The following is a 22,445-nucleotide window of genomic DNA, read 5'->3' on the forward strand; positions in this document are numbered from 1 at the left end:
AAAGATTGTAATTCACGAACAAAGGTGCCTGTACTTTGATAGTTTCCACCACTCCTACAAGTTAGGTTTAATTTTAGCAGTTATTATTACATTCATTGCTAAACCATTACTTTTTTGTGTATTAATTAGACAACTACCTGCAACCTAAATCACCCCTCTGGGACATTTAAGTTCCGGTGTAAAATGTGAAGTGAAGACATCCGGTGAGAACCGCTCCATGTGCCCCCCTTAATCCATGGTTTCTGTTACTGCAGTTACATAATGAGGTCTAGTTGGTACATGCTGCATTATCAGCCTCTGCAGGGGTTTAAATGTTTCTCCCTGCACTGCAATGTTGTTGGGCTTACATCTCGAACTACACACATGTAGTGAGTAGCTACACTGTAGCTACATGAAAGAAATCAAATATGACGTAACACTTTGATGCACTTTAACGACCTGGAATTTTTCTTCTGCAACCGTTTAAATAAAGCAGACGCTACTTACAGGACAACATTCCTGAAACTGATCAAGACACCGATATGCTAACAGCCATTTAAGATGGGAGGAGTATGTGCAACAAGTGTCCTGAATGTGGAACTGGCTCAGTATGTGTCATCCTTACGATAAAACGTTCCTGTAAGCATATTTGGACCATATACAGTATGCAGTGTAAACTCTTATCTTGTGAAGATCATCAACTGCAGTTTATGAAGTTGCAGAAATAAAGCTTTCATGAAGGGAAAGGCACACTGTTCGTCAACATTTTAGGTGTCTTAAATATGTAGTACATTACATTCATTTTCTAGTCTTAACCGGAAAAGCCAAACAGTTCGATATGCTTCAGATTGTGTATGGAGATTTATGACAGACTCTCTATATTCTGTTGGGACTCATTTCATTTCCTCTTAAAGTTGTATTTGTAAATAGTGTCTGTTGTAATTAGTTTTTGAGCTTCTTGACTGGTTTTGGTGTCACATGTTATTTCAACGGCAGATTCACCTACACTGTGGAAACAACCAGGAAAGTTTTAAAGCCACGGACACAAGAATTTGCTTAACAGATGTGACTGTTCTTTAATTTTCACACCATCTCTCACAATGAGAACATAAAACAACAGATTTTCAAATCACCTTTGTATGTACTTCATTTACACTGACATCTTGCTGACAGTTCAAATATAGTATTTACTATATTTTCATTTTATAAAATTATAAAATTTTTCTGGACATATGTACACAAGTATAGTGTAGGTATATACACACATACATACATAGAAAACACTAAGTCCATTTTTATTCTGGTGAGGGGAGACGGGGACGGCAAGAGCTAGCCCTGCTAGCTGTTCGTATGGACACAACACACTCTCTCACACACACTAACATGCACGCACGCACACACGCGCACCCTTGTACACACTGAACACACAAAGAACTTGTTTGACACAAGCATCTCTAGCTTTAGGCCTGGCGATAGTCTACTCACATTCTCCACACATTCTTGAACTGGATGTTTGCGCTTTCTCAGCAATGTCACCGTCAGCAGTTTCTTGAATCCAAGCGTCCGTTTCCATCCTGCTGCTGGCCACTAAGCTGCTCCCCAATTAAAAAAGGGTTTGAGAGCCTTGCTTAAAGGCACCTTGGCAGTAGTTTTTGAGCTGGTCCTAGTTTCGAACCACCACTCTTCCAGTTACAATCTGCTTTGCCACACGCTGTCACTCAGCACGTAAAGGACCTTGTATCGCTCTTTGTCCTTTGGCCTCAAACAGGGCAACAATGTTAAGAGCGTCTCAGTTGAAGAGGAGCATGGCACTTGGGGTGATTTTTCTGTCTAAAACTCCTTACTGTCCCTGAACAGGTCGATGCGCAGAGCGAGCTCCTTGAAAGAGGGGCGCAAGCAGGGGTCGTTGTCCCAGCACTCCTCCATGATCTCGTGTATCTGAGAGAAAAAGCAGGAAGGAAGAGAATTATTTGTGGATGAATTCCTGAGATGAGCAAACAGTCACTCTTATCGTTTTGGTTCTCTGTCGTTTATTATGGCAGTCGGTGAGAGACAGGGAAGAGAAAAGGAATGACATGCATCCTGGCCTGGAGTCAAGCTGTAGATGTTGCGCTTGTGTGAGGCCTTAGGTATTTGGCTACTGGGCTTTAACGACAGGTGACGATTTAAATAACAAACAAAAAAAGAAACAATAATGCATGTTCTCCGGGCAAAAAAGTTCAACCTGATTCAACCTAATTGTGACTAGGCCAATCAATTACAGGGAAGCAGTCTGAACACCGCTTAGTCTGTATTCTCTGGTCTACAAGATCCATATAAAGGGGACACATTTTTGTGTTGCAGTCAGCTTAATAACAGTCTTCCTATTATTTAGTGTTTATTTATGTGTCAGTTTATTTACTATAGACAAAACATATAAGCAGTTTTACACAGAGAGAAGCAATGTCACAAACATAAGGTATACAGGACATAAACCTAACGCTAATTCAAAAGTCTGGAACAAACGTATGAATCCAACAAAATAGATGAAACATGTATTGTGCATGGCTGTGTATGCACTAACATGCAGTACATAATCGTATGTAGTGTAAGGAAGTGAATAAGATCATGAAGAGAACATGTTCGTACCTCTGTGGGACACCCGAGAGGCTGAGGCAGCCTGCTGCCTGATTTGAGGAGCTCGATGAGGTGATAGACGATCAGCTGTCCCTGCTTGTCATTCCCCATCATGGACATAAAGACCTGAGGAGGAGGATGACTTCATTCATTAATTTGATTTAAAGAAAACAAGAAGATACAGTGTTACAGTATTTAAAAATGGCTCTGAGGAAGAAAGGAAAGGCAAACGTGACAACCTGAGCAGAAAAATGTTATTATTGTCAACAACTACAGTGAGCTCTCAGTAAGTGGCTCTACTTTGTCAGGTGTAACATTGCAGAGTGTCAGCAGCCAGTGTCAGGTGGCAACAAAATGTAATTATTGTTGTGCTGTGCTCTGGCCCAGACACTGAAAGCGGTTAGTACAGATGCATAACAAGGCACTCAGCAAATAAGAGGTGGCCTCATTTAAAAACTGCATACACACCTTGAGGTATGATGGTATCATGTAGAGGAGGGAGGAAAAAGCATCCTCCCTTGGAGCAGCCAGGCAATTACCTGACTGCTCTCTGCGTTAAAATGGCAGGGTTTTTTTTGTTCTTTTTACAGTCTGACAGCTTGGCAGGCTGGTTCCCTCTGGTCATCTCACCTTTTCACTATGCAGGTTTCCTACATGTTGCTTTATGTCTTTAAAAATAATGCAGCTTTCCAGAGAAAACTCTGGTGTGTTACACTAGGGTCAGGAAATGTGGGTAAAGTTTATATCTTGCATCTTAGCCACTGTAGCACAACCATTGAGTGCTTTCTTAAATTAAAATTGGATCTTATGACAGAGTAATAAGAGCAAACAGCAGACAGTATGATGGCTAACAAAGAGATAACCACGTCGCCATCAAGTCCTTCTGAAGGACTGGGTGCATTTGTTAATACTCCTTTTTTGGTATTAAAACAATCTTTGCTCACTAAATGATTGGCAAATTCTTCCAAATTGGCACTTACAATCTCATGTCATTTTCTTACTGCTTTCTGCACTTTTGTCTAGAAAACAGTGAACATAAATTAAACTGAGCAGGCAGTGAAAAGGTGAGTGGATTCATGCTGTTATCACTTACTGCAGGAGGGCTGCTGTTTTTGTCACTGTGGGTGAAGAGCTCATAAAGCACCACTCCAAAGCTCCAGACATCTGACGCCACAGAGAACTTGCTCTCCGTCAAAGACTCAGGGGCATACCTACAAAAAAGGACACTGTGACTGTCTGTTGTTGTCTGTTCTGCTTCACTAAAGGAGGCAGTTGGGCTTATAAATCATCTTCAGGGACAGTTCTGATTGGGAAAAACCTGGATTAATATTCATGAATGGAACAAACAAATGTGCACAATTTCTTAAATCAAACCACACTTCTTCGGTACCAACACTCTGTACAGCATTATGAGGAGAATGAAGGGAATACTACAAAGAAAAAAAGAACAGAAGTCTGACCAGAATATGGGACTCTCTCCCGGCTCTTTGACCATGTAGTACTCTTTGTCCTGAGGCAGAACTTTGGTGAGGCCAAAATCTCCGATCTTCACCCTCAGCTCACTCTCCACAAGGATATTTCGTGTTGCCAGATCTCTGTGGATATACCGCTTACTTGACAGGTACTCCATACCCTGTGAACACACACAAAAAAACCCCCAACATTTACTGTCGCTCCCAAGTGTACATATTATTTTTATATGCTGTTACATATTTTCTACTGTGCAATAGTAAACACTGTATTTTATTATCCACATCCTACCATGTGCAATTCAAATATTCAAGGCAATATTATTAGCGTACATATATATAATTGACTTTTCTATTTTGTATCCCTTTTTATTGTCTATTTGTTCTTTTTTACATCTCTTTTTTCTCCTGCTATTATTGCTGTCTGCAACATCTTAATTTCCCCCGTGTGGGATCAATAAAGTTGTATCTTATCTTAAAGGAAGTACCTTGCAGATCTGAGAAGTGTAATGCACAAGTTTCTTGTGGTCGATCCTCTCCTTGTTCTTCATGAGGTAATCTCGCAGACTTCCAAAGGGCAGATATTCCATGATGAGGCGGAGATTTCGTCGTCCTGAAAAAAGCCAAAAAAGAAAGGTAAGTTCCACAAATCTTAAATGTACTGTCATCATTTACTAACAAGGATGACACTCACACAGAGTAATTGTGAATTCCTAATTGTTTGATATAGCTTGTTAATCATTAAGTAGGGAAGGATATAATTATGCTACATTTTGTGGATGTCCAAACAAAAGAAGAATGTAACTCATATTACGCAAAATGTCAAAACTACAAGCAAAGTAACATTCATTTGGTGAGGGATGCACTAAACTGCCATATCTGGTGTTTAATACACAAATTCTCTTTATATGATGACCACAGATTCACATTCACTGCGGCTGGTTTTATAGTAGTTATACGATAAATGCACAACACAGTGTGGTAGGCTCTGCTTTCTGTAGAGAGAAGTATGCACCAAGGTTTCTGTTGTGCAAACTGTCCTCCTACAGCGGGCAGCATTTCCAGCTCTAACATTAGGAGAGTGAAGGTATTAACTACAGGTCGGCTGTACCTGCACTGTAACAAACGCCTTTGTACTTGACGATATTCTCGTGCTGAAGGGATTTCAAGATCTCGATCTCTCGCTCAAAGTCTCGTATGTGCTCTGCAGTGCTGTGCTGGAGTTTCTTCACAGCCACGACCTCACCGGTGTTGTCTTGAAGTGGATCATATCGACACATCTCCACACTGCCAAAGTTTCCCTGAAAGAAAAGACCAACTTGACTGAGGCGTTGTGTTTTTACTCACAGTCTTCTTTCTTCTTTTTCTTTTTTACTTTAAGAGGGCACACACAGTGAGGTACAGAGTGGTGAGAGCTTCAGTGAAAGTCCACCAAAATGAAAGCACATTGCACAACTCTGACTAGATAACTAGCTGAAAAAGAGCAACTCTGCCTGGGCTTAGAGTTCAGTCCCTTTCTGAGGAAATGCATGTTAAAAATTTATTAACCCCTAGAACTTAATGCTATTGAAAAAGAGCTAATTTCAAGACAGGCAATTTCTAGAAAATTCAGAGAGACATTATTATTGTCAGTTCTTCAAGAGTCATGTTAAAGGGGGGTTTATTATCATTTGCTCTTAAAAGCACAGTTTCCACACTTCTTCATACCTTGCCAAGCTGCTGTAAGAATATGAGGTGTCTCTCTTCAAACTGAGCTGGCTCCTGACTCTCAAAACCCCCGGTCGACCAGCCAGAGCCCACTGTCCTGTTTGGCAGGATGTCACTGTCCACGATCAACTCATAGTCTGGGGACACAAACACAAAAACACACATTTAAGACATAAAGGACAGCTTGTGCCTTGTCTGCACGTACATGGGTATTTTCTAAAAAGAGGGTTTTCCCCTTTTTACATTTAAACATCCTGTTCACACAAGCCCAATTTTAAAGAAACCTCTGTCCATATGAGAACGCAAATGAAGCGCTGTCAAACCAACAGATCACCAGCAACTAGAGGACTGACCAGGTCTTGTCCATTACGGGAGATGCTGACAGCTGAGTCTGTGACGAAGGAGTGTTGGATTATGTAGCAATGACTTCCGTAGTGCCTCTGTCGCCTCTGTTTCTCAATATAGTGGAAGAGTAACTGTACATTTATGAGTAAACATATAAAAAGTCCTGTCAGCAAGATTAGCACACGCACTACTTAGGCAACGCCTGCCATTACCAAACTGCCTCATGAAAATAAAGGAGATCAAAGCACACACTGATTTTTGTGTGTGGATGAAAGACCAATATGCATACAAAAGGCTACGCTTTGAAAAACACCTGTGTACGTGTGGACTGGACATCACAAATGAACTAACTAAGCACCTATTGAGAGAATTAAAGTCACTTTGGACAAGCTGAATTGGACCCTCAAGTCTCTCCAGCACTGGTTCCTCTGGTCCCAAAGCTAGACTAATCATGTCTTGGACCAATCTCAGCACTAATCACACAGAGATTAAATTGATATTGTGTTTCGCATCTAACTTCCAGCAAGAAAAGATTCCAAAATGCTTTCCTTACTCCATTCCTGGCCTTGTTCCAAACAGCAGATGATGATAGCCTAATGGAGGAGGAGCTGAGACAGACATGTTCCTGAAGACGCCATGATTAATGTGTGTGTCTGAAGACATTTGAGATTCCACACTGGTGTGACCTAGATTCCCTGTTAAAGGCAGTCTGGTAGATCAGCTGATGAGGAGTTTTAACCAACCTGGTGTGAAGAGGCTGTGGAGGTCACGGATAACGGCACGAAATGTGGGCCTGAATGTGGGCTCGTAGTCCATGCAGCTAGTGATCAGATTAGCCAGTTCGGTCCACTTTGGTGCAGGAAGCTGGTGGTGGTCCTCGTAGAAGAGGGTTTTCTGTGAGACAAAATAAAGGGTCAGAATAGTGTACAGATGATGGATAATGGACACAGGGTAAGCTCAAATACAACCTCTGTGTGTGCACATTCTGCTTATAATTGAAGGTATCTAAATACATAAATCATGTTGTTAGGGAGTATGAACTGTCTTTTTGGATTTTCATCTAGGCAAAAGGTCACATTTTGGATTTTACTGCATGTCGAACAACAGTGAAGGGAAAAGGATAAAAAGAATACAGTACACAAGTTGTGTCATGTAAAGAAAACTATTTCAGCTGCACGCCTAAAATACATTATTACCACTCTATGTCTCCACCCAGAGCTGGAAGAACAAAAACCTGCCTCATGAAGTTTCAAAACAGCACACATTTTGTTCCAAGACTGATAATTTTGGGAAATATGACAAGATCTTCATGTTTGCAAGCCAAGCGGCAACAGGGCCAAAAAATGAAGCAGTTCCTTGAATGGCTCCAAAAGCGAGTCAATCCCCATAGACATGCCCAATTTAGCAGGTGTCATGGAGACTATGTTTTACACAGTCTATGCTGTAACCTCAGTTCAGGAGGTGGTTCTGTTGAGTCACAGGAAGAATGAGTAGGAATTTCCTAAAAACTAATGCATAGACTCATTATTTCTGACCCATTAAAAGTGTGTGGCAGTTACTCTACAGAGTCTCTGTCCTCAGCCTGGCTTTTCTGATTTTGCTGTGGTCGGGGTGTTTCTGGGCGTCAACCTTTGAGTAATAACAGCCTGAGGGCTGTGAGGGTAGGACTCTGTAAAAACATAGCGACCAGGTGCCAGATCATAAGCATCCAAATGAAAGCTATGAAAAAGGAGGAGTCGGGGAGGATGGGCCAACTTTGAATTTTGTGTTTACAAACTGCTACTAACAACTTCCACTCATTCTGACTTTGATAAATCACAGGAAACATATCTGAGAGGAAATGCAATATTAAAGTACATCAAGATGCACTGACCATTATTAGTAACTAAATAAAATCATGAGACATGAGTACTGCATACTGCATTTAAACCAGTGTATTGTATTTTTAAAAAATCATATACGGTGGTATACACAGGATCGTTAACACCCAGTATTAAATATATGCCCTGATACAGTATATATTTTCGGTCATATCACCCAGCTCTACCTTAGAGTTGTCCAGTGTTGCTAAAGGTTTCTCCCCACCACTGCAGATCTCCCAGAGGGTGGTGCCAAAGCTCCACTTGTCTGCAGCCAGGCTCAGGTTGGCAGGGTCCTCAATACACTCAGGGGGCACCCAAGGGATCCTCTCAATCAGGACTGATCACAAATGAAAACATTTAACCCACCACCGTTCATCATTTTCCATTAAAGCCTTGACATTTTCAGCCAAAATTTCAGTTGATTCAGTTTGATTTTATGCAGACTGACTGCATTCCTTGGTACATTACACCACTTTGCAGCAAGCAATAAAACAAAATCCATTCTTGTCTCCCACAACTCTTCTTCCTTATCATAGTAGCACACCAGTGACTTACCACTCATCTCACAAATGTTTTCTATAACTAATCACCACACCAAATGAAGTACTCCACAGCACTGTCTCATTTTATCAGATCCTTGATGAATAGCTGCCCCCTGCTGACTGAAGAGATGTATTACCGTTTAGCTGAGGATAGACATAAACTCACTTTCTTTGGGCAGAACAGTGATGCTGATGCCAGGGTCACTCAGTTTGATGAAGGGGGGGTTCCCAGCCCTCCTGTCATCCTCTCTGATCAGAAGAACGTTTTTAGCACAGACATTCCCATGGACAAGTTGCTTTTCTTCCTGCAGGTTGAAAAAGGGAGAGATTAATTCATGTTTTACCAACTCAGGCAGAACAATTAGTAAACCACTTTTTACAGTTTCTTCACAGTTCAGAGGTCTATTTCAGTTTTTTATGATGATATGTGTACTAAATGAAATACAATGACTTTTTCACTACCTATAAAAACTACAAATGTGAGCAGCACACAAGTTGATATTCATCAGTACTTTGAATGATTGATATGATCTAAAAATTTGTATCATTTTGTGTTCTTTACAGTGATCTGATTATATCATTGTATTGCAAAAACAAAAAGGACACTCCACTCTGACCTGTTTTCAATCTATTGTTGTGTAAGGGAACATATCTTAAGAAAGAAAAAAAGCTTAAAAAATAGACTGTTTCTAGAGGGTGCAGCTTTATGACTATGTGCGTAGTCCTGTACTTGCATGTTACAGCAGACACACTTGAGCACATTTTTTAACACACTAAAACATTTATCATAGTAATGACTGCATTGTAAAATCCACCAGTGAGGCTGACAGAACTGGTATACTGCCCACCCACTGACACTATACACAGATTCCTACCAGGAAGTTCATGGCCCAGGCCAGCTGCCTGGCCACCTCCAGCTTCCACAGGATGTTTATCAAGTTCTTGTTTTTCTTCAAGTAGGTGTCCAGCGAACCGAACTTCACATACTCCTGCACCATGATGTCTGAAAGAAAACATTTATGTTCCCCTGAGGGTAAAAATCATTGAAGGATTTTGCATACACCCTACCGAACGTTTTAACCTTTATGAGCCACTTTGCTTATAGTGTTAACCAAAGGCAACTATCAGGGATATGGGTCATTTTTACATTATTTTCCATTGATATAAAGCATGTTTTTTTTGTATTTATTCATTTGTATCTTTTTTTAAAAATCACAGCTAAAGTTGGTGATTATGTTTTAGTGAGTTTTGGCAACTTAAAGTAAAATAAAACTGAGGTGTTCACTCTTGAGGTTTTAAACAGCTGTAAAATGTTCTCTTAAAATACAAAACAACAAAAAGGTCCAAAAATGCAAAGTACTTTGCCAGCAGCATCTTTTTGAAGTTTTTCTCTACATTGACATTTCCAATTGATCAATGTCAATACTGATTAAAAAGACAGACAGCTGAACAGACAAGTGACTGGCAGCTTTAACAGATTCCTACAGTAGCAGCAGAAGCCTTGTGAGGTGAAGAGGGAGTGGGGCAGGTGAAAGAGTTTCTGCAGCAGGGTATTGTAATCTTCCTAAGAATAGCCCACCAAGCCCATGGTTTAATCACTGTTCTGAGCTTCAGGCTAATGGAGTCTGGTCAAGATTATAGCAAAGCATGGTAGACTCTTGACATCATTAGGTCATGAGGCCATAAGCTCATAATGTCTGTCAACTGAACAGCCACAGTATGCAAGTTGTGTTTGTATTAGCTCACCCTTTTTTTCCACTCTAAGTACAAATGAGGACACACAGTTCGCTAACAGCATGACAAGTTCAGAGTGTGGCTCCTAGGCTGACTTACTTTCTTCTCCACAGACACACACGCCATAGTTAAAGATCAGGTGCTTATGGGACAACTGGCTCATCATGCTGGCAGCTTCAAAGAAAGACTGAAGGATGAGAGAAGACAGAGAAGATAGAAATTATCTATGTGCCCATGATTGAGAAAAATAGTCAAGTTCCCATATGAACAGTTGCCACTAAAAGACCCCTTCTTCATATGCTATTAATGTAAGTGATGGGAGACAAAATCCACAGTCCTTGCTCTGTGCAAATATACATTCAAATCTCAGACCAATCAAGTGAATTGCTGCAGCTCTTCCAGCCTGTATGGCACAAAAAAGACAAAGCAGATGTAGCCTTCTTTTACTTTTTGTGTTTCTACCAATAACTAAACTGTCACTGCAAACCAGATGTTTTGCACACTTTTAAACCCACAGACCTCAGAGTAATTCCTGTGGGCCTGGTCCAGGACTTTCATGACTACTTCAGTTTGGTGCACGAGTCCATAGTCTCCCAGCTCCTTGCGGACCCCTTTGAAGATCTTGGTAAATGTCCCTTGACCTAGGCTCTCCATCTGAAAGGAAGCATTATCGTGGTTTTAATTCTAAAACCATAAACATTTATTTCTAACTGAGGTGATCATCTTAACTTATTCAGAGAATCACTTGTTGGTAAAATGTCTAGTTAAAAGACAATCTAGTTACATAAAGATTTTTTGGATAGATGAGGAAATACAGACATGATAGTCCTGAACATTAAAACTAAGCTTACAAATTCCAAATCTTCTTTCCTGATCTTGTGAAACACCATTTGACTGATGTGCCGATTCAGTGACGGAGACAGAGGCACTTCAGATCCCTTGTTGCTCCTGCACACCAGGAGGCAGGACTTTTCTGTTGGTGGAGAGAAAACCAAACTTTCAAGAACAATATTGGTAGTTTACTAAGTTGAAAGTGTTTAAACTTAAAAGAACAATGTGTAGGATTTAGTAGCCCTAGTGAAGTCTCCCTCTCAAAGCATGCAGAAAAAGCTATGGTGGCCACGGAACTTGTGAAAAATAGAAAAAGGCCCTCTCTAGCTTATTCTAAGGTAATGAAAACTCAGTGGTCCTTATTTTCTGGAGTTTATGAAGCAACAAGAACACAATTATGAATATTGTATTCCACTTCTGCCATATGCTGACAACAGATCACACACTGGTGTACTGCTGTAATTACAAAACCACAAAGACTGGTTGTCACATGCTCTTTAAAACGAAACTTAACTTAATTTAGCAGCAATATATATAGTTTTGATTTTTATTTTACACATTAGACAGTAGCACACACGCAGTGTAATAAATCCAGAGTCTGTTAGTTTTACCTTTGGGTTTAGGTGGACAGCACTTGCTGAACTGGAAAATGACGCTGTCAGAGCGTACTGTTTCCTTTTGATAGCAGCTGAGTAGTTCCTGCAAACTGCTGAAGTTTCTTTTGGTTCCACTGAGGTTAAATTCCCCGCTTGCAGACCTGGTTATCTGGCAGTGCTTGTATTCGACAGCATCATACACCTAGTGGACACAAAGAGGAGGGCAGACGGTGGAAATACATACGATTGGAGCTTCATTCATGGAATTGACAGTAATGCAACAACAACAAGTCTGATTTTAAGTGTGACACTAGTCCAGGTGGTTTACCTATATAATGAAAACACTTGGGTTGGAGAATAAAACAAGAAGATCTGTGTATCAATGTACTAATATACGAGGAGCAGCTTGGTACTGAACCAAGATTCCTCAGCTATGTTCAAAAGGACAATAGCATCGGATTAGGCAGGATTGTAAAACTGCCTAATCTTATGCTATTGTGATGCTACAAGCTAAAAGGTATTCTGCCGCATATGTTTTGCAAAGGTTGAGCCAGGACCAAGATATTAGCTGGAGTCCTCTGTGTTAGCATCATTAAAATCATGACGCCATATTGCCCAACATGAGCATGGCCATAGGCTTTTTACTTTTTCTTAGATCAGATGTTTCCTGATTTGAATAATCATTTAGTATTTGGTACGGAAATGTATTCTCTATTGGTACCACTATCAGCACATTCCCAACAATACCCAGCCTAAGTCCCACATACTAAGAGCAAAACATCGCAGACACACAAACATAGCACAGGACAACTGAAGTCCATGATACGTACCCCTATAATATATTTGTGCAACACACAGCAGCAGATACTTAACTGTATTTTACTGTTCTCTAAGTTATCAAGACATATGGTGAAATGTGCCAACTACCACAGGAGAGTGTCACCTACCTCAACAGGGAAAGTGAGAAAATACTTGTTGAAGTCTTTAGGGCTACATCTCAAAATGTACAGTCCTTGCTTATTTCCACATTTCTGAAGCCGGTTGATGGCAAACTCCATTCTGCAATAGAAAAGCCCCAAAATTAAAAAACAGTACAGTATCTAGTGCAAATAACATAAAATAGTACATATTATTTAAGCCTGCGCTCATTTGCATGTTCAGGAGGCATGACTGTTGATTTGTCAGTTTTGGAAAGTTTTGAAATATTGCGTGACATGTCCACAAGTTTTGAAATATTGGGTGACGTGTCCACAAATCTGATGAGTCGTCTGTTAGCCTATCAGACAAGTGAGTGAAGATTTGTTATTCTTCACTTACGAGATGGGGCCATGGCAATGAGAAGCGATGGCCTCCACCAGCCTAGGAGGAGCCACTTCTTTACAAAGGTAGTGATGTGCGTCTGTAGTCAGCCGATAGTAGCCATCAATGAGGGACACAAAGGAGAGGGCTTCAGAGAGGCTGGGGAACTCCAGCTCCTGAAACATATGAAAACCACTGTAAGATATGATGTGTAAGCTTCCACCATTCTGTAACTATCACTGAACTGTGTGTTAGATTTCACTTGTTGCATAGACAGCAGGGTTATAAATCAAATGCTACTACGGCAACAAAATTTTTCTGCTTTTACAGCCCTCTCAGTGGTAAGTAAACCAGCGTCACCGACACTGGCTGCATACTGTGATAAAAAAGTAGGTTCTTTGCCTGCTTACAACAGATTAAAGACAGACATCCAAAAAGTGAAATTACCAGATTCTTGCCATCTTGTTTGTTGATGGTGACCACCCGACTCTCTGCAGCACCCTCCTTACTGGCCTGTTTGATGCTGATGTCAGTGACATCGGGGAAGTCACACAAGGTCTGCAGCTCCTGGACAAACAGCATGAGAGACAACTTTTGTAACAATATTATCTCTGATGCCACCAAAAAAAAAAAACCTCACTGGCAGCACTTGCAATACCAACCTGGTCAGAATCTTTCAACTTCTCTCGACACCACTGGATGCCGCTGTCCGCTGCCACCAGGATGATGAGCTGTCCGCTGGACGGTTCCCTGACTTGGAAGGTCTCTGTGTAGAAGGCCTTCTCCAGGGACTCCATGCTGATGAGGTACTTGAGCTTGAGGTCGCGCGCTGTGGTCCGACACTGACTGAACTGCTGAATGAAGCGTTTGAAACGGAAGCGGATTCGCTTGCGTGTCAAGAAGTTGCAGTCCTGGATCTGAGCTCTCATGTCCTTTGGCAAGAAGGTCTTGTAGCTAGAAGGAAACAAAAGGGTAAGGGGATTTTTTATTATCAACATGTAAAATTTTGTATCTGTCATGCATTTTCAAAGAAATACCTTCTGCAAGTATTCTGAGTACAGAAACTAACTTTAAGCTTCGATCACGATGTAGTGAAGAACTGTTGGATGACAATGCCCATCTCTATGATCTCATGATCACAATGACTATGTTACCAAAAGTGATATATTCATTATACCTCTTTCAATCACTCTCTCTGTCTCTACAATCAATTTTTGATATACTTGAGTAAATTTATTGGAATAATAAAAAATCTCAATGGAAGTGTCCATCCATCAGTGTCAAACCTCCCATTAAATTGGTATCTATACTCTGCTGACCTCAAAAATCTGAAAAGAACCAAGAACTCTTCCCTCAAAAAATCTTATTGACATCTGGTATAAAGCAGGGTGTTAAAGATGCTCTTCCTATTTCTTGAGTTTTCATTCGTTAGACATATCTTATTGCAGGAAAATGAGATGGTGGGCAGACAAGGTTGGTAGGTAACTATTCCTCAAAACAGAGTACCTTATAGTGTGGTAGATGTCCAGAGGTGACAGCTGTCTCTCCTTGGCTGTTCTTGTCATGTCGAGGACAGCCATACCGAGGCACTCCTCCTGAGTCTCATGGGAGTTGGGGATCTTCACCAAGCCATTGACAAAGTCATATCTCCACTGCACACAGAGTAAGGAGCAACATAGTCAGTCATGTACTTGCATCGAGGATGTGTACAACCTTGTGCTCTCATGTGAAGTGTATCAAAGTCTTCATGTTGTGTACGCATAAGAGTTCTTTTATTTACTTTTTTTAAGCATGCAAGAACATTGCAATCCAAACCCTGCCATGGACCAAACAACCGCAAAAAGGCTGATTTAAAAGGTGTCTCTCAGTCGGCTTCAAAGCAAACTGTGGTGAAGCTTGTTCATTGAATATGATCAATTCAAAAGCGACACAAAGATATTTATGTACTGATCAGGGCCTCATGTTCTCGTCCTTCCTCTGATTCTATTAACCCCTTGTTATTTAGGATGGATGCTGATAATCTCCATCTATAATTTGTCCATCTTCATGAGCACCTCATGACAACAACAGAAGACAAATATCGGTTTGGAAAGCAGTTAGGTGCAACATGACTTGCACAGATGATGCACGACGACAGCTGACGACAACTGACCAGTGTACACACACTGAGAGATTGCTACATTTTATTATCTATTAATGTCCTTAGAAAACACTTGTGAAAAGATTAGATTTTATTGTTATATGACTTAACCTTCAACTGGGGTTAGGGAATGGAGAAATACGCTCCATATAACCCATGGATGTACAGACTATGATCGCTAGATTACTTTAACACTGAAGAAAACTGAAAAGTGATGATTCTCTGGCAAGTTCTAGAGTTATAAGGAGTGCGTTTTTTCTATGAATTCTATGCACATGATGATAGTATAAGTCACTGAATCTAAAAATACGGGTATCATGTTTTTGTGGGGGAAAGATTTGACTGAGTTCTGACTTGAGAACGAGAATAATTTTTAATGCTATTCATGGTAATCAATCTAATTGGGGAACTAAGGCTTGTGCCTCCATGAGCTGTCTGTTACAGACAGTGCTGCTCCTGCATCAACAGGCTAAACTATAATAACTACCTTCCTGTTGTTGTAGGACCACCGGCATCTCCGACTGGTCAATGCAGAGACACTCTTCCTTTTACAAGTCATAATAGCCTTACTTTATCACAAACACAGGGGCTGCGCTCTAGATTAGACCATGAAGAATTCAACAAATCCTTCACATAGAAAAATACAACATCAGTCTGGAGTGAATGCAAGCATGTTCAATGGCTTAATGGCTGCAAACCTGCATCGTTCTGCATCCTCAAATGACCCACAGCGGTGCTTCCCTTCTCCCTTATAGGCTTTTCCCAAGTCAACAGCACAGATTTCCACAGGCATAATTCCACGTAATCCTTCAGTTCACTCTGAGTTCAGATCCAGTCATATTACTGGCTCGAGCTACCTGGATTAACCTATGATACACACCTACTTTCTATTGCAGTGTTTATATGACTTATATAAATCATTTCTTGACAGAGGACATGCAGGGCTCTGGTCATACATCTGAAGAAGCCTTTTCAAGGGCCTTTCTCCTCCTGTCCTACAGAGGTTTTGTATAGTGAGTGCCGTGTGAAAACACAAAAAAATAAACTTTGATTACAACTCTGCTTTCCTTTCACCAAAACCACGAGGACAACTACTCAAGCAGCCAACAGAGAGACAGGGGAATTGGAAATGTACTCCATTCATAACAACACAAAACCAGAGGGGACTCACTAGGGAATCTTTTTTCTTTTAAGACTTTGTGACCAGTAAGGCAGTAATAAAGCAGTAGTCCTGTGAGCCAATGTGGCATCCAAGGCCAGATTAACCCCTTGGGTATCCCTGTGGCAAAAATGCACAATGGCTTTACACTAATAAAAACCTATAAATGGCCCACTGTTGGACTGGGTCACGTCTTTCTTAATTACTGTCAAGATTTTATTTTTAGTGACAAAAACAGACACGGTCCAGGTGCCATAAATATTCACTAGATGTAGTTCACAGTTGAAAATAGTTCACAAAAAAAGCACTTTTTACTACTGTTTGACTAATGTTTGCTCATGACACTAGTGCCCAGCTATTTCATGAAATTACTTTACTAATTTTTAAACACTGCAGTATAGATTTGTGCTTAAAAGACTTGGGGAAGTACTGTGAAACAGACAAACACACTATTTTTCTTAAGAATCACTTACAATCATAGTGGATATTGTGCAAACATGGCGTGTGTTCCTCTCAAAAATATGTGTACGGTCAAATTCAACACATCAATCAACACACTAACCCTGGAAACCACCAAAGTCTTGAGTGTCTGGGGCAGCTTCCTGCTTTGCACTGTGAGTAATTCAGCGATACTGGCATCCTGACTGTAACCTTACAAATCAAAAAAATTTACATTTCTGTGGCAGACTTAACTGTTTCAGACAAGAACAGGAACTTAACTGTAAAAAAATTCATAGTTCTAATGTGTAACGAACTGAAAAGAACTAGACTGCGTGGTTGAAATGTGGCTTTACATTTTTGGACAACAGCTCCTTTCTCAACCTGCTGTGAAAAAGGAAAAGCCTTGAAGTGCACACAAGAGACTGTGATTGGGGATTTAATTTTGCTGTCTCATCCAGGGTTTCTGCACAATGAGGTGTGGATATTTGCACCCAAGTTGTGAAATTGCCTCCAAAGACTGTGTTCGCCCTCACATGAACGTGTTTACAGCTCAGACTACCGAAATCCTTCTAACCAAAGACATCCAGGGACAAACATTAAGTTGAAAAAGAACATAAAAAAGCATCAGTTTCAGTTTGTTACATCTCTCTTGCATGCAATTATATTTGTGAAACAAGCCCACATATAACAAGGTTTAATTTCCAAACATGTATGTATGATGTAATTAACGGCTGTAAGCTAAAGTACTCACCTGAAAGAAAAGGTATGACATTACAAAGTCATCAAGAACAGGGCTTTCTGAGCCCTTAGAGACCCCATATCGATATGCCCGGGATGCCCCACCACTGTACCAGCCAGGGAAGTAGTACCTGTGTTAAAAGGCAATAAAAAAATGCAGCAAGTCACAATGACATTTAAATGTTCATATGGAAAAAATTCAAGAGGCAAAGCAAAACAATACTACCTTATTCTAAAAAACACATCTTCTGAAGCCAATTCGTCAAGCTGGAAGATGTGGTTGGGTGAAAACCATAAGTGGTCTCGCTCTCGAAAGAGACCAAAAAGGCTGCAGTACAGAGGTGATATACCTAAAGCAGACAAAGAAACAGAAACCACACACTGTCCTGTGAAGTGTCCCTCTACTCAATTATACCTTTAAAACAGTACAGGTTAGCTATACTGTGTGTTACCAGCTCGATCCAAAACAATTTTCCTTGTTCTTGTGCATAAATTAATTGAACAAATCAATTACAGTATACCTGTAAAAACTGGTAGTGCCAACACAGGTGAACAAAAGGTCAATAAAAACTGTCTAAAATGTCAGTTGTGTTTGGTTTACCATCAAACACATAACATGCCATTCCAGCAACATGCAGGCTAGTCCAGAAATATATGATTATTCTGAATTTGGTGCCAGCAACAAGTCACGACAGGAGCAACAAAAGACTGGGAAAGTTGTGGACTGCTCCAAAAACACCTGTTTGGAACATTCCACAGGTAAACAGGTTCATTGGTAACAGGTGATAGTATCATGATTGGGTATGAAAGGGGTATCCTTGTAAGGCTCAGTTGCTCACAAACAAGGATGGAGCGAGGTTCGCCACTTTGTGAACACATGATTGTAGAAAGGATGTTACTACATAGGTTCCAGGAAGGCTTTATTAAATTGTTGTCAGTAAACACAGTTTGTTTGCAAGTGGCTGCATTCTGTTTTTATTTGTGTTCTATACAGCACCCCAATTTTTTTCGGAATCACTGACATTAGTTGCATTGTATTTTTAGTGGTTATTAAATTGTACCTCTGCAACAACAACAACAAAAACACCCAGCAAAGCAGAGCTACCATATTTTGCTTATCCTAAAAACACAGTGAAGAAAGTTAGACACACTGTAAACAAAACACTGAGATGATTGAACAAGCCAATCCTTTTTCTGCAGATAGGTTTCACTGTGGCCTCTTGATAACCTTATCTTAGGACCCCCAAGTTACAGCAAAACACACGAATGGGGCTGCACTATGCAGCCTTGCACAGCTTGTGTACTCACTGCACACTTTGGCTGCATCTATACACAGCTCCTCAGCCACATAGTCCCCCGGTGGGTAGCTGAGGAAGTTGCAGTCGGCCGCTCCTAGGCTGCTGTGGTAGAAATGAAGCCTCAGAACAGCAGCGGCTGGCCTTGTGTCTGGAGATTCATGATGCACAGTCCCATTTTGGTGCAGTGTGGGGCATGTGTCAGTCAGAGTGTCCATGGCTGGCAGGGAGGCCATCAACAGCATGCAACCTTCAATCAGTTAAAGGCAACGTGTCAGCAGACAGAATCATTTTCTCTTTTTTTTTTTCAGCAAAGTATGGTGAACTAAATATCATCATTACTTAGGGTACATGGTCTCAACTGTTGGATAAACTGTTATCAAGATTCAAGTATTACATAAAGCTGCAGTGCAAAGGGAACCGTGTTCTGGAGAGAGGTTATAAAATCAGCAAATCTAATTTAAAAAATAGGGCTACTCTCAGTGAGAGTTACGAAATGCAGTCCGAGTTTCACTGTAAAAAGGACTATTGAGATTTTCAGCCCTGCTGCATGACACTTTTTAATGTCACTTTGAGGTCATCAAGTTCAAATGTAACATTTTCTCATGAAATACTTAATTTAAACAGACAATAAACCATATGCGACTCTTACTGTGAAATGTTAACATTTTGTTTTCAGCAGAATAATCAAATTCCCTCATTCAAACAGCCCGCCCTTATTCCCTAGACATTCTTGCATCAAATAGCTGAATTGGAGGCGTTGTATTTCGTCTACGATTATAACCTACAATACACTGGCTACGTTACTTCTGGGGTCCTTGTTTTTACATGCAGCCAGTCTACCAAGCATCCTCACTTGAATTAAAAAAAAACAACTCAACATCAGTTGGTTTTCAGGTTTCAGGTTTGTAATGATAACCAAAACATCCTAACATTTCTTTTCAGTATCAAAAATGTCACAATGTTGAAATTACTGAAATTAGTTCTGTTTGGCAGATAAAAAAAAATCTATCATAAGGAAGAGACCCCAACGATTCAAAGAAATTCATATATTATGCTGTGTACATAAAACCTTTTTGTTGCCCTTTTTCATGTTTTATATCAAAACATACAAATCATCAAATCAATATGCAAATCACTAGTTGGCTAGGGAAAAAATCCAAAGCACTCAACATACACTTAAGCTCAATAACACAAAATAAAAATATGACATCAGGCTCGGAGAGGACGAACACATCGGCTGGAAGTCGAATTCTCAGAGTTGAAGAGAATGCATCCGCTTCAACAGTTCACTTGCTACTTAAAACTGGTTTCATAATAACATAACAGAAAAGACACTAACAAAGCAGCCTGATGAATAGACAACAAATTTACTGTTTTAAAAGCATCAGCTGAGGTCAAGATGTTCACTTTTTACTGTTCCACTAACAGAGAGACAGGGGAATTGAGTTGTTCTACCCAACAGGTCTATGAAAGTCAGGCAGAGTATAGGTTTCTACGGCTGAAATGGCAGCCACTTTGCATCCAAAATATTGTTGTCCAATTACTTCACCAGTTGCACCTTTATGGCAGAGTGGCAGATGTGCAAAGCAGTGGCTACAATCACTGCCAAAGGTGCCTCCTCCAAATGAGGGGATGGGGAATACTAATGAAAATTGATTATGATGTGTTTGATATTCATAGTAATTTTTGATCAATTTGTAGATCTGTTTTAATATTTTACATTCATGCCTAATTTCTGTTTAATTGTGTTCATAAAATTGAAATAAAAAAAATGAAAATTCAAAGTAGTAAAACATCTCAAGTAAATGTAAAATAAAAAAAATGGCAAGGGTGAATATAAATATTTTCCTTCTTGATTATTCAATTGATCGATTCATTGATGGTGTAGTATGAATTGTCACAAATAGGGACAAATGCCCATCACAATTTCTCAGATTCCAAGGAAAGCCTAATGAAATTGCAACAATCCAAAAACAGAGATTCAATTCACAACATAAAACTGAGAGCAGCAGTATATCCTCACATTTGAGGAACTGAAACTAGTAAAATCTCAGCATTCTTACATGTCATGTGACTTAAAACCGTAATCTGATCATTGAGATGGTTGTTAGTTAATTTAGTGTAAAATCAACTAGTCCTTTAATGGACTACTTAACTCAGCAACTATATTGGTCGGTGAGCAGAGAACATGCGGGGTGCAGTTTGCAGTAATAACATTTCCAACAGATAGTCTGAAAAACGATATGGCACCTATGACATCAGTGGACTTGGTTTATTATCTTAATTTCTCCAAAACACAGAAAGGAAGCTTGGAAATATCCCTCATATCATTTTAGACAAGACTTTACACTTAAGTTTTCACTGAAGCTCCAATAGTCCAATCCATCCGAATTTCAGGAGCATGAAACAGGTGAACAACCATATTTTAAATCCTGACATAACCCACATTATCAGCTCTGTATTTGGACTTTTGACAAGTGTAACTGGGCATAACTTCGTCTCTGGACGCTGTTTGTTGTTAACAAGCTCATTGCTCACCTGAAAGTTTTAAGTCAAATAGGAAATTTCAACACGTCGGTTAAGCCGGACATTTCCAGTCAAATATCAGAAACTTAGCTACACAACAAACTCATCAAGGCCGTGATCTTGCGTGCTACCGTTAGCTATAGCCTCAATAGATTAACTTACCGTTAGCCACCACACAGACCCACTCCATGAGTTAACGTTAGCTGCCATACAAATGGCGTAAGCAAATGTATTCTAATAATTTAAGGTTAGAAGTTAACGTTTGTGCACGTTGAAACAATAAACTGTCAACGAGTTACTACTGAGTGTAAACACTTACTTTGGTAGATGAGCCAGACGTGCAGCTTGCTAGCTTGCAGCTAGCTTCCTAGGCGAGCGATGTAGCCAGGACGAGCGAGAGTTTGACAGCAACGCCCTGCGACAAAGCTGCTTCAGTTCTTTAAGATAAGTTCTAAAACAGCCGACCGAATAAATAACAATTTATTTTATGGTCGAAATCCATCTGGAGATATTCTTATTTCCATGTCGCACTCAGCTCGCTAACGTGCTACATAGGCTACCTCGGGTCAGCCTAGCGTTGCCCATCTCACTCCGGAGGAACTTCGCCGTCTATCTTGTCAATCTTGTAACTTAAGCTATTGCTCGCTAAAACCACGTTGTGCGCTGTTAAAAATTGGTCCGTTAACAAGGAATTCATCTGCAGACAACCATCTCCTTGTGCCAAAACCTGTGGCAACAGCTGTACGAGGAGAGTTACATTATTGACAACTTGTGAAATGAATAGCTTTCACTCTGACACGGAGGTTAGCTTGTTTGCCAGTGGCGGCTACAGCGCAGCCGAAGCCTGAAGTCAGTCAACAAACCAGCCTCTCCCACACTAATGCTGCCTTCTAGTGCTGTCGGAAATGTTACAATTACAAAACAGACGAAAACTGCAGCGGTGCAAGCGCCCAATATCCACAGTAAAAAAATACTTGACCACCATCAGAATTGCTTTTTAAAGCTAACATTAGCCAGCACGGATAGCCTGACTGTATACAATTACAATTATACAATTCGATATATATATATATATATATATATATATATATATATACATCCCTAAAAGTACTTTCACAAGTGAAAAACACCTGAATATTGAACAGCTGATAATACAGATGAAA

At 40.2% G+C, this 22,445-nt stretch overlaps 1 protein-coding gene across 1 annotated transcript; it reads right to left on the reverse strand.

Annotated features, from left to right (window-relative positions):
* Positions 1-1,043: 1,043 nt before the first annotated feature.
* Positions 1,044-22,113, reverse strand: jak2b (Janus kinase 2b). Its single transcript, XM_041936420.1, has 24 exons — positions 21,602-22,113; positions 18,767-19,003; positions 17,685-17,808; positions 17,472-17,589; positions 14,487-14,632; positions 13,643-13,934; positions 13,428-13,547; positions 12,999-13,156; positions 12,629-12,740; positions 11,697-11,883; positions 11,106-11,227; positions 10,774-10,908; positions 10,354-10,441; positions 9,396-9,523; positions 8,687-8,825; positions 8,164-8,315; positions 6,860-7,010; positions 5,772-5,908; positions 5,176-5,365; positions 4,553-4,677; positions 4,056-4,228; positions 3,689-3,806; positions 2,608-2,721; positions 1,044-1,917 (listed from the first exon to the last, which is right to left on the reverse strand). Exons 2-24 carry the CDS (start codon positions 18,996-18,998, stop codon positions 1,810-1,812), a joined length of 3,369 nt encoding a protein of 1,122 aa, XP_041792354.1. The 5' UTR covers positions 18,999-19,003; positions 21,602-22,113; the 3' UTR covers positions 1,044-1,809.
* Positions 22,114-22,445: the final 332 nt, after the last annotated feature.

The sequence above is a fragment of the Chelmon rostratus genome, chromosome 5 (genome assembly GCF_017976325.1).
Source record: "Chelmon rostratus isolate fCheRos1 chromosome 5, fCheRos1.pri, whole genome shotgun sequence".
NCBI classification, from domain to species: Eukaryota; Metazoa; Chordata; class Actinopteri; order Chaetodontiformes; family Chaetodontidae; genus Chelmon; species Chelmon rostratus.